This window comes from Heloderma suspectum, chromosome 2, assembly GCF_057233095.1.
Source record: "Heloderma suspectum isolate Gila_16-S chromosome 2, 16-S_ref, whole genome shotgun sequence".
NCBI classification, from domain to species: domain Eukaryota; kingdom Metazoa; phylum Chordata; class Lepidosauria; order Squamata; family Helodermatidae; genus Heloderma; species Heloderma suspectum.
Genome location: NC_139459.1, coordinates 176,490,872 through 176,504,051, shown reverse-complemented (window position 1 = coordinate 176,504,051; position 13,180 = coordinate 176,490,872). Strand labels below are relative to the sequence as shown.

Genomic DNA, 13,180 nt, shown 5'->3' with positions numbered 1-13,180 from the left:
CAGGGCTCTCTGTTTTATTCTGTAATGTTAATATGTGCCTGGGAAATTCACTGGATGACCCAGGGAAGGGGGAGACCCACTGGTGGAGTCTAAAGGTCGACCATGTTTGTCTCTTAAAGCTCATGACTTTAGAGTGGTTAAAGACAGCAAAACTGAGAAACAGGAAAGCTGTTTATCGTTCAGCATCTCACCACATCACTGACTGAGTGCAGTTGAAGCTTTTGTGGTCTACATCAAACTTCACCAGATGCAGGATCAGTTGCAGAGTTGCCTGTTCTGGAAGGGGCAACTCTTTGGCCTCAAAATGCCTGTATATTGTTGGTCTTCTGCTACCGTAGTGCCTGAGCCACCATGGCACAAGCTTCAATTACCCCTTTTTCTTAGAGACAGTCCCTCCTTTCTGGCACCTGTCCCTCTTTTCTGAGTGGTAGCTACTCTGAAATAAGTACGGCCAGAGATGCACTGTGAGATGAACATCCTTAAGTTTGTAGGCTAGGAAGGAAATTGCTTTGCCCATTTGACTCAGATGCCTGTTTCGGAAGCCAATGCAGGACAGGCAACTGTAGAATGAATTATCATAAAGCAGGCCAAGATGTCCCTTCCGCAATGGGAAGGGGGAAAGGACATGGTGGCTCAGGGAGGGATTCTTCTTGTGAGAAGAGACATTGTACAAGTCCCCGGGGGTGTCCCTGTCTCCATCTGTGAAATGGTGGAGGATATGTCATTGAATTCTGCAGAAGAGGCTGGAGTGTAGTCTTGTTCTAATCTGCTCTTGGGCACCATCACCAGAGCTGCCCAAATGGAGGTTGTGTGACCTAAGCCGTTCATTAGCTAATACAGAGGGCCAATAGGGTTCAGTCCTGCCCTGGAAATTCCCTCCTCATAGAAAAGCAGATTCCAGGAACAGGAGTACTTTTGGACCCTTCATCCTGGCATGTTACTTTTTATGTGAAGGGTTTCCTTTGAAAGAAGGAGCATTCAGTCACATGCATTGAAATGATCCATAGGCAGACATAGTTTTATTGCCTTAGTGGCAGCTAAGCCTTAGCAAAGAAATAAGCACAGCAGAAAAATAAAGTGAAAAAAGTGTTGTTGTTGCTGTTGTTGTTGCTGTTTGAATTCAGAAAACCCTCAAAGCCTGCATCCAGAAGTCCACTTGGAAAGGTTGGTTCCTTTGCAGTACTTTCTCCAAGCCACCCTAGACAGAAGCAAAAAAGGGAAATAAATGCTCTGGTCACATGAGTACTTCTTTGGTCATCCTGGTAAAATGGACCACCTTTGAGAAGTGTGGATAATGGACTCCCTCCCTGTCTGCTTGCCAACCAACCACTACCCTGTTGGTTAAACCAGTAAAACTTTAGTGTGATCAAGTGACCAATATTATGGCCTGAAAAGCTAGTCAACACATCTTTCCACGCATCTCCTACAGATTCTGTCTGGTGCCACCCGTACCCAGCCAGGTCCCATGCTGGCCCCACCTTAGGAAATATACCTTCTGTCCATCTCCTGATTTATTGCCAATACTGGCAACCAATAGAGGAGCACCCCACCCAACCAACTACACACCACTTACTCAAGGTTTCTACATGTAGGGGGCTCAAAGGGCATGCTGTTGCATTTGTGGAACAGATGCTATGATGACTTGTACTCTCTGACTGGATGCTTGCCTGCCTCTCCCCTGCCCTGCTTTATTTACATATTGCCTGCCACAATATGTAAATAAACAGAGATTAGAAAAAAAAACTCCACTGGTCCCCAGAAAAGTAGCTTGGGCTATGGAAGGCACTCTGAATGGATCCTCCCATCCATGAACTAAATACCTTTTCGAAGTAGGAAGATGTTGAGAAGGGATGGACTTACCAGGCATTCATCTTGTTGGGGTCACGGACAATTCTTTTAGCACATGCAATATCATCACGGATGTCATCATCAGTGTATTCTGCCAAGATAGATCAGAAGACAAAATAGGTGAATGGGAAGGGATTCCCTGTGAGGGTAGTCCATTAAGCAACTGTGACTCACTCAGTCTTTGATGGGGTTGATTTCTACTTCACATCAAATATTCATTGTGGTCTTGTGGCTTGTGCCATGGATCACGTACAGCCCACAGAATATCACTGCTGCCTCAGCAGCGCTCATTGCTTTGGGTGAACAGTGTGGGCAGTGTGGAAAAGCCCAGTTCCAGATATTTGTCAGTAGTAGGGATGTATGAGAATTTTATTTCAGTTTGCACTCACTCAAAAATTCCTCTCTGCAATCCAGAACACAAACATGAACAGGAGTGCATTTTCTCTGAAACTGTTTGAAAATTTCCAAACTTGCGCTCATGTTCACAAAATGAGTACCTTTTTGGTGAGCACAAACTGAGGACAGGTGAGCAAGTTCATATTTGGAGAATCTTGTTGGACTCAAACATCACTTCTTTTCCCATTCCTAATCAGTGATTGTGTTGAGATGACCTCCCTTTTCAATAACCATTGCTCCCACTCTGAATTTACGTCATTTGCCCTCAGTGATATATTAATATAGCATACATGCAGTTTTGATTAGAGATGGACAAATCTGTCAGTTTTTGTTTCTCTCCATTTCTCATTTTTCCAGTCTTTTTGATTCATCCCATTTCCACATCCGTTTGAGAGTTTTGTTTTCTTTTTGTTGTTAAAGTACATGTGAAAATGTTTTACTCTGTGCATTTCTGCAAAGACATGCATTTTGGAGTATGTTTCAACTAATATACTCATTTTTGCAAACAATTTCTCTAATATAATGTGTGTGTTTTTAATATTTCACTAATAGACATTTTTGTGTGCACTTCACAGCAATGTACATATTTTAATATGTATGTTTTGATTAATTCCACCACAAAATGCAAATTTTGAAGGATAACTGAATTTCAGTTGGCAGATATAAAAGGGATTGGACAAATTCATGGAGGATAAGGCTGTCAATGGCTACTATTCAAGATGGTTATATGCTACCTCCAGTATCAGAGGCAGTATGGCTATGTACACCAGTTGCTGGGGAACATGAGAGGAGGGTGCTATTGCACACATGTCCCAATTGTGGGTTTCCCAAGAGGCATCTGCCAGCTGATTGGCCAAGCTGTCCGTCATTGTTGATTAGAACCAATATTATTTTTAAAAAGTGTTACCAAGATTGTGAATCCTTTGCTATATGGGGCAGCTATTTCTGTAGTTCCAAATAGAAACAAACTCGATACAACTCAAAATAGGTTTCTGTATTCACTTCTGGCAGTACCCCTAGTGCACTACTTAGAACTGAAGTAGGTCTCCTCTAAAAGTATGCATCCACAAATCTATTATTCTGTATTGGGGAAAACTTTCATGAATGTCAGATCAACCTCTAGCTAAATTATGCTTTCTACATCTACGTAATAGAGAATGTTGGAGAATCTTGATGGACTCAAACATCACTTCTTTGCCCATTCCTAATCAGTGATTGTGTTAAGATGACCTCCCTTTTCAATAACCATTGCTCCCACTCTGAATTTACTTCATCTGCCCTCAGTTCTGTAACTGATTGATGTTGAGTTATTCAATCTACCCTTCATCTCATAATTTCATCTCAAGATGTATCTGTTCAAAAGATCTGTGATAACTATAAGGTTTTGGTGAAAATGCAAAAAGTGATTTTGAATATGTGAGGAGCTCCGAGTCTTCATCCAGGTATATTAAAATTAAATTAGATAATGATAAGGCAGACTATCTGTGAGAACTAAACTTCTTAGATTCCAAACAAAGCCCAAAGAGTAATGCATGGTTAGTGCAAATGGATTCTCCACACCCTTCTGACAGCTGAAAGACTGACATTACAACATTGGAAGGATATTCACTCACCTCCTATAATGCAGTGGATTGAGGACCTTACCAAGCTTTCAATATCTGAACGGGTGACATCTAGACACCACCTGTGAATGGATACTTCTTTGGATATTTGCTCTGCTATGGGTGAAGTTAATGGATAGTTCTTAGAAGTATGTGTGTATATAAACACACACACACATACTTGTCATATGTATGCACTGAAATGGATATAGATTCAAATCTATGTAGCCACATTTTTTCTTTGTTTTTCTTTTGTTGAACTTTTGTAATAAAAATAATTTTAAAATATTAGGTATCTTGTAGTATGTTGAACTGTGTATTTTGTTACGAGCTGCCCTATGAACCTTATGCTAGGGTGAGATTTAAATACCCAACATAATCCTTCATTCAGATATTATACAGAGTTTCTGAGCCCATTTGCCCAAGAATGGCAAGTGACTTACTGTTGCAGGAGGATTTGCAGCCATTCGATGTTGTGCCCTGTCCATTGGCGCACCACCAGCGGCTGTTTATCTGAAAAATGCCATAGTCGCGACTCCCATTGCTGTTTTTTGGTCCCACCAACCTGCTGTTGTATCGGCTCTCATAATAAGCCATGCAGATCCCTGGAACAAAGAGATCAGGAAAGGGGCTATAATGACGAGTGTAGCATGTCATAGGTGGAGGAAAATGATACCATTTTCAACAAGCAAGTGAATTACCATCTCCTTACGATTATGAAAGAGAAACAGATCCTTGCATATTATTTCTGAATTTCTTTTAGCAAAATGATGTACTTCAAACATGACTTCCATCTTATCTTTTCAGCAGTTCTTTTCATATATATTTAGAAAACCTGGTTAAACATTACTGGCTGCAGTGCACATAGATGTACACAAAAACAGAATTCGGGGTGAGCCCTTTCACTGCAGGCTGAGCTTTAGTTCCCCAATTTCTGAACTTGATATTGAAAGGACACACATACCTGGCTCTGAATTGAATTCAGATTGCCATTGCTCCCCGTTTTCTTCAGGGGAGTTGTTCTTTTACATTTTGGGTTGGTTTTCAAGTTACTGCCTGTATTGTAACTTGCTACAAACATGTGTTTGGGGATGGGTATAGATAGATGATAGATAGATAGATAGATAGATAGATAGATAGATAGATAGATAGATAGATAGATGAGAGAGAGAGAGAGACAGAGAGAGAGAGAGAGATTGCTATATATGATGAGATGGTTTTTCCACACTTAAAAAGAAATAGGGAACATGACTTCATGGTTGACCAGATGGCATAGTCATCTAGAATCCAGTTCCCTAGGCTGAGTGCTGTGAAAATTTGGCATTTACATAAAACCCAAAAGGAAGAAAGAAAAAAGAAGTTCTCAATGCCCCATATTAGGTCCTCCTATTAGGTGCCCCATATTAGGTCCCAATACTCTTTCTCCTGAATAAGCTGATGTTTCTTTCCTGTTTTAAAAGTTGCCCTAACCATCATGAGATCTAGATCCTAAGCTGAAGTGCTGTCATCAGCCTTTGATATTTTGGAAACCCCTTGCTGTATATATGAATTTAAAAACAGCAGGAGACTCTGCGCTGTAGAACTGAGGAGAGCACAAACTTCAAAGAAGAAGAAAGAGGGAAAGAGAAGAAATGCACACTCACAATTGCCCAGAGAGTATCCATAATATCCATCCAGCCCATGCTGTTTCAAAAGCCGAGCCAGTTCACATTTCTCATACACTTTTGCCTCGTTTGCTGCAAAGAGCACACAGAGGAGGGTGAGGGCCAGAACTTTCATGACGGCAACTTCTTAGAGGATGGAGCAGGTCCCTGGTGGCTTTTATAGCCCAGAGTTCTGAGGTGAAAAGGTGGGTTTATTGGTTTTTCCAGCTGCTATCTGTCCAACAGGTGGTTTATGTGTCCTAGTTCTCACAAACTACTGATAAAGAGGTAAGGTCAACCTTCTCTTTATCTACACGTCTTCTTAGTTTAGGGTTTCATGAGATACTTAATAAGCTGAAGCTGAACCCTGACAAGACCGAGGTACTTTTGGTGGGAGACAAGAGAAGGCTGGGGCATGTTGACCTGGTGTTGAATGGGGTACGGCTACCCTTGAAAGACCAGGTCCACAGCCTGGGGGTCATTTTGGACTCCCAGCTGTCCATGGAGGCTCAGGTGTCAGCTGTGAGCCAGACAGCGCTGTATCAACTCCATCTGATACGGCGGCTACGTCCCTTCCTTCCCGACCATCTGCTCCCATCGGTAGTACATGCCCTGGTCTTCTCTCATTTAGACTACTGTAATGCTCTCTACGTGGGGTTACCCTTGAAGACGGTTCGGAAGCTGCAGCTGGTACAGAACGCAGCGGCTCACCTGATTAAAGGCAGCCGCTGGCGAGATCACATCACTCCAGTGCTGAAGGAGTTGCACTGGTTACCAGTTGTTTTCCGGGCCACATTCAAGGTGTTGTTTTTGACCTTTAAAACCCTATATGGTTCCAGCCCAGCCTATCTTAAGGAGCGCCTCTAGCAGCACCAGACAGGCCGCTTCACAAGATCAGCCTCGGATGGCCTTCTCTCTGTCCCATCAGCCAGGACAGCTAGACTGGTGGGGACGAGGGAGAGGGCCTTTTCTGTGGTGGCCCCCACTCTGTGGAACTCCCTCCCTAGGGAACTCCGCCATGCCCCCTCTTTAATGAGCTTCCGTCATGCATTAAAAACGTGGTTGTTCAGGCAGGCATTTGGGGTGGGTTAGGGTATTTTAAAAAATGTTTTTACTGTAGAATTGTATTGTTTTAAACTGTTTTATTGTATGTTGTACATCGCCCAGAGTGGCTGGGTGACCAGCCAGAGGGGCGATTAATAAATTTAATAATAATAACAATAATAATACTTTATAACAAAAAGAACATTGCTGGATGTATAAAGTGAGATTCAAAGGAGAAGCGCTGATGTTTAGAATACCTGGCATTCTTTCTTTTTCTAAAGCACAGTGAGTGCTCCCTCTCCTCCCTTTCTTTCTTATTCAAAAACATCATGCTGTCCAGTCCACCCACTACATTCCTTTGAATAGGGTAGCTACCTGTTTGTTATTTCAAGGAACAGTTTCTTGTTCCTTTATTGTTCCTTTGCAAAAAGCAAGAAGGACAGTATATTATAATAAAGTACCGTTGATATTCTGATACACAGAATATATCTCCCAATACCATCCTTGTAAAGAAAATGGTTCCAAATTAGTATTTGGACAAATCCCATGGCCTGCAGTCCTCCCTTCTTACAGGAGGTATCCCAGTGCAATGAATTCTGAACATGCAACCTTGGGTAACCAAAGAGCTCCATATCTGAAAATATGAGAACCTACCAGAGCCTGGGCTACAGAAAAGTATATGTATGTGTATATGCCCATGCTGAGGATGTGCACTGGATTTGGAAAAACTCTGAAGTCTGAGAAGAACTGAGCTACTTCATTCCAGGTGTGTTGATTCCTGAGACAAAGCAGTCTTTCCTCTGAAGCCAACAGAACTGAAGCCGCTCTAGAACAAGGCTTTGTTCATGACTCATGTCATGTTTCAGATACAATACGGGCCCACAGACTTTATCCCTCCGAATAGTGTCTTCTGGCATTTTTATCTTCAAATCCTGTAGGGGGAGGGGGAGGGAAGGATCCCAGAGCACTTCTTTTGTTTTGAAATTTTATCAATTTTTATTTCTGGTTACATAAATCAAATAAATCTTCATTTAATATCTAACATTTCAATTTCTACCTGGTATTTACATATCAATCAATCTATTACTTTTATTACTCCATGATTCCTTGCTCATAAATCTTGATTCCTGGGTCTCCATTGACACTTCAAATTTAATTTCAGACTGTGTTGAGGGGGGAGTCATGTTCCCTTAGATCTATGCTCTCCTGAGCACTATATGTGTCGATGGCGGCTTACACCCATGTTCTCCTGAATTTACAGATTCAATACATTTCATCCATACCCCTTCAAACTTGTCTGTCTTTAATTGCCCTCGTGCTATTCTTAGCTTTTGTGTCAATTTCTCTAGGAGAGTGATTTGCCATACTGTCTTGTACCAGCTTTCAACATGAAGCCCTTTGCAGCCCTTCCGATGTTTGGCTATCATCCATCTGGCCGCTAACAGTAGATGGCTCACTAATTCCTTACTTTGCAGACCAACGTCTAATTCTGTATATCCGTTTAACAGTTCTAAATGTAGAGATGGGTGAACCTGTCAGGATTCCCTTAGCCCCCACTTCACTTCACGCCCAAACAAACACAGACAAGAGGCTTCAGTCTACAGCTTTTAATCCATTTCTTCACAGGGTCATACAGATGCAAATTCTCAGAGACTCTCTGTTTACAAGGAATGCCTTTGGGGGATTCAAATGGAATTTATGAGAGTTGCCCACCGTTTGAACAGGGAGACGGTCTCGCTAGCCTAAGTTAAGGGGGGGAGGTCTCTCTCTTGTTGTGAGGCCTCTGAGCACAGCTTTTCACACAAGGCCAATCGGGTAGACCATCTAAGTTCTGCCCCTGCCTTCTCTCTCTTTGCTCTGTGACTGCTCCTGGCATCTATTAGGTCATCCTCCTGTTCACTGCCTATCACAGGTGGTGGGGTAAGGAGGGACCCTCAAGGTCAGCCATCTGGAAATTTGTAACCTGAGAAGCAGACCTACTCATATCTGGACTAGCCTGGGAAAACACCTCTCCCACATCTGATGGTTCTCCTTAGGGATGGTGGAGAATTCCACCATGGACGCCAATGATTCCAAAGAATCTGACCTCCAGAGTTTGTGGCAGAATGGGGCACTCACCTCCGCCTCCCTTCAGAATCCATCCGGACCAGCTTCACTGTGCAGTGATCCTGCGGATAGGATAGCCTATCGTGTGAAAAAACAGGGATGTAGATGGCATAGTGGATGCCATTTGCAGCCGTAAAGCTGTTAGATTAACCTAAATGCAGCTGTAAATGGCTCCATTTAGGTTAACTTAACAGCTTTATGGCCGAAAATGGCATAGTGGATTCCATTTGCATCCAGAGTTAGCCCAGCGATACAGCATGGCAATGGTGGCCAGCTGTATCACCAGTGATGCAGACCCAGCGGCCAGCTCTGCAGGATTGCCATGGAGCGGAGCTGGCCAGGACAGATTCCGGGGGGAGGGACAGATCACCTCCCCCCAAGGGCGGATTCCCACCTGGACCAGCAAGTAGGGAATCCGCCTATCCCTAGCTCTCCTTCAGAATCTGAACTGCTATCCCACTCCCTGTGCTCAGAAACACCCCTGACAGAACCCACCCATTTTCATCCAAAATGCAGCAAGATTGCTAACTGGGACTGGGTGATGTGATCATATTATGCTATCTGGTACATTCACTCCCAGCCTGTTTCTGAGCCCAATTCAAAGAGATGCTTTTGGCTTTTAAAGCCCTTCTCAGCATGGAACCAGGATAGCTGAAAGATCACCTTCTCCCACATCTACCTACTCAAACGTTGAGATCTTCTTCAGATGTCCTGCTCTGGGAGCCCCTGCCAAGTGTAGTGAGATGGGTGACTACAAGGGAGTGGGCCTTCTTGGTGGTGGCAACCCTGCTATGGAATGCACTTCCCAGAGAGGTTCACCTGACACTTCTTTAAAGGCAATTTGGGTGTTAACTGAATACTTCTTTTTTGTTCTCCTAGGTGTTTTAAGGGTCCATTTTGAACCACTGTTTCTATGCAGAGCATTTTTAGTCAGGCTGTAAAAATGTATGATGCAGATGTTTTATGATATTGTCTTTTAATATTCAGTGTTATTATTTTATCTTTTGAGCCACTAAAAGAAGAAGACTGGGGCATATATAAATGCTGTAAGTACATATCACATACATAAACAGACAGCATTCTTGGTCAGCTAGGAGGAAGAGATGCCCCCCCTACTGCCTCCATGGCCATGATGCTGCTTCTTCTACATTTACTCCCATGAGTCAGCCACACAGTTTAATACTTCTCCGTAAAACCCCATCCCTGCACCTAGAGGACTACCATGTCAGGCACAAGGACAGGTTAGAATCAAAGATCTCATGTGTACATCAAAGATTTTTAATTTTTATTACAGGGGAGGTCAATGTAGTGTTGCAGAAATTTTTAAAAAGCCAAGAACAAACAGGTTGACCTTACCTCTTTATCAGTGGTTTGTGAGAACTAGGCCACTGTAAACCACCTGTTGGACAGATAGCAGTTGGAAAAACCAATAAACCCACCTTTTCATGTCAGGCTCTGGCATGAGCCCTCCTCTGTGTGCTCTTTGCAGCAAATGAGGCCAAAGTGTTGAGAGATGTGAACTGGCTCGGATATGGAAACAGCATGGGCTGGATGGATATCACAGATACCCTCTGGGCAAACCGCAAGTTTGCATTTCCTCTCTTTCCCTCTCTCTCTCTCATTCCTTGAGGTTTGGTGTGCTCTCCTTAGTTCTACAGATGGCAGACGCTGGCAGATTCTCCTATGACTTTTCAATTCAAATATACAGCACGCACTTTCCAAAATATTTAGGGCGGGTGGCACCACTTCATCATGGGATCTAGATCCTGTGATTCTTATTCTTTTCCTTTTTTAATCATTCTTAGTTTATTCATTGATAGGATGTGCTTTTATGGTGGGCCACCTAAATCTTGATCAATAGGATAGGATAACTTTAAAAACAGTAAAGAAACATAATTCAGGAGAAAAAGTATTGGGACATAATATGGGGCACCGAGGCCTTAATATGGGACCTAATATAGGGCACCTCATATAGGGACTTAAGACTGGGACCTATTATGGGGCACCAAGAACAAAATTATTTGGACCTAAGATGGGGCACAAAGGATTCCTTCCTTCCTTCTTTCCTTCCTTCCTTCCTTCCTTCCCTCCCTCCTCCTCCTCTTCTTCCTTCTATGTAAATGCTGAATTTTCACAGCTCTCAGCCTAAGGAACTGGATTCTACATAATCATGCTGTTTATCCAACCATGAAGTCATATTCTCCTTCTTTTTAAGTGTGGAAAAACCATACCAACACACAGCAACAAAAGAAATTTAAGTCCCCAGTCCCAAGTTTGTAGCCAGTAACAATGCAGGAACTTGAAAACCAACCCAAAATTTAAGAGAACAGCTGCCCTGAAGAAAAGGGGGAGCAATGGTAATCTGAATTCAGTTCAGGGCCAGACATGGGTGGCCTTTCAATATCAAAAGCAGGGGGACCAAAGTTCACCGTGCAGCAAAAGGGCTCACACCCAATTCTGTATTTCTGTACATCTATATACATTGCAGCCTGTAATGTTCAGTGTCTGTGTGTGTATGTGTGTATAGTAGGTGTATGTGTTTTTGTAAATATAACTTGTATACGTTGCTTTTTCAGCCTGTTTATAGACTGCAATAAACAGATTTGGATGTGGAGTAATGTTCAGCTGAATTTTCTAAATACACGTGAAAGGAACTGAGTCCTAGATGAATTATGTAATGGACAATAGAAGATGTAGTGCAAATTATCTCCAATCTGGCCTAATCTGTGTACAAAGAGATGTACATTTACTGGCCTGTTGACAAATTTGCTAGCCAGATATTCTCCAAACATAGTTTTGATTGCAATCTGAACTGGGTCAGGGTATGTGTAACAGGAATGAGGGGTAGTTCTCGTAAATGGGCTTCCTGTTTTTTACTTGATTTAATTCTAATATACCAGGCTGAAGACTTGGAGCTCTTCACGTATTCAAAATCACTTTTGGCATCTTCCCCCAAAAACTATACAATGGATCTTTCAAGTGGATACATCCTGAGATATAATTACAGGGCTGATTGAATAACTCAACATCAAGCAGTTCCAGAATTAAAATCAACCTTCTGTAGATCTAGAAAGCATAATTTATGATCTGACATTAATGAAAGTTTTCCTAATAGAGAATAATAGATTTGTGGATGCATACTTTTAGAGAAGGGATACATACTTCAGTTCTGAGTAGTGAAGTAGGTATTCTGTAGAGTACTGCCAGAAGTGAACATTTATTTTGAATTGTACTCAGTTTGTTTCTATTGGAAATACTGAAATAGCTGCACCATATAGCAGAGGAGTCACAATCTTGGCAACACTTTTTTTAACATTGGTTCTAATCAACAATGACCCACAGAATACTAAAGCTTAAGGACATACAAAGAGCCCTCCTGAATCACACCAAGGGTCCATTGAGACCAGCATTCTGTTCACAGTGGCCAATCAGCTGTCAGATGCCTCTTGGGAAATCTACAATTGGGACATGAGTGCAATAGCACCCTCCTCTCATGTTCCCCAGCAACTGGTGTACATAGCCATACTGCCTCTGATACTGGAGATACCATATAACCATCTTGAATAGTAGCCATTGATAGCCTGTCCTCCATAGATTTGTCGCATCCCCTTTTAAAGCTCCTCAAATTGGTTTACATCACTACATCTTCTGGTAGCAAATTCCATAGTTTAACTATGCGCTCTGTGAAGAAGCCCTTCCTTTTATCTGTCCTGAATCTCCCACCAATCAGCTTCATGGGATGACCCCTTTGGGTTCTTGTATTGTGAGGGTGGGGGGGAATGTCTCCCTATCCACTTTCACACCATAAACCTCTCCCACAACTCCCCTTACTCACCCTTTTTCTAAGCTAAACCATCCCAGTCATTGTACCCTTTCCTTGTAGGGGGTTGCCCCAGGCCCTTGATCATTTTGGTTGCCCTTTTCACTCCCTTCATCTTCTTTGTGGATCCTAACGAATGGGCAGATAAAGATTTAGTGGCCTCAAAATGCGTGTTACATAAAGTTTTTTTTTCCACAAAAATGCTCTAAATACTCACATGAATGACACTATTGAATTGTATGACCATTTAGGACCCATTAATGCTCTTCATGCATCCTGGCAAAACATGTTAATGTGAATTTACCTATTTTATCACTGTCAATATTATATATGCTTTGAAATTTGAAATGTGTGATGGAGTTCCCCAATAAAAATGCATATTCAAATGTGTATATTACAGTAAAGTGTACACAAAAATGTCTCTATTTTGTGTGCATTTCTCCTAATACATATATTTTGGGAGGTGGTTTGGACTAATGTATGCATTTTTGCAAGCAATATTTCTAATCTAATTCTTTTTGAACATTTTCACTAATGTTCAAAAACACATTATATTAGGAAAATTGCTTGCAAAAATGCATATATTAGCCAAGCCATGTCCCAAAATGCATGTATGAGGAGAAATCCTCACAAAAATGCCTACCCGTATTCATGTGAATCCTAGAGAAAAAAAAAATACACCTCCAACCGATGTGAAAACAGGATGAACCAAAGTGACTGGG

At 42.1% G+C, this 13,180-nt stretch overlaps 1 protein-coding gene across 1 annotated transcript; it reads right to left on the bottom strand.

Annotated features, from left to right (window-relative positions):
• Positions 1–988: 988 nt before the first annotated feature.
• LOC146353403 (lysozyme C, milk isozyme-like) lies at positions 989–5,642 on the bottom strand. The gene is made up of 4 exons (XM_084832249.1): positions 5,489–5,642; positions 4,289–4,450; positions 1,861–1,939; positions 989–1,198 (listed from the first exon to the last, which is right to left on the bottom strand). The coding sequence occupies exons 1-4, from the start codon at positions 5,622–5,624 to the stop codon at positions 1,132–1,134; spliced, it is 444 nt and encodes a 147-aa protein (XP_084688375.1). The 5' UTR covers positions 5,625–5,642; the 3' UTR covers positions 989–1,131.
• Between the last annotated feature and the right edge of the window lie 7,538 nt (positions 5,643–13,180).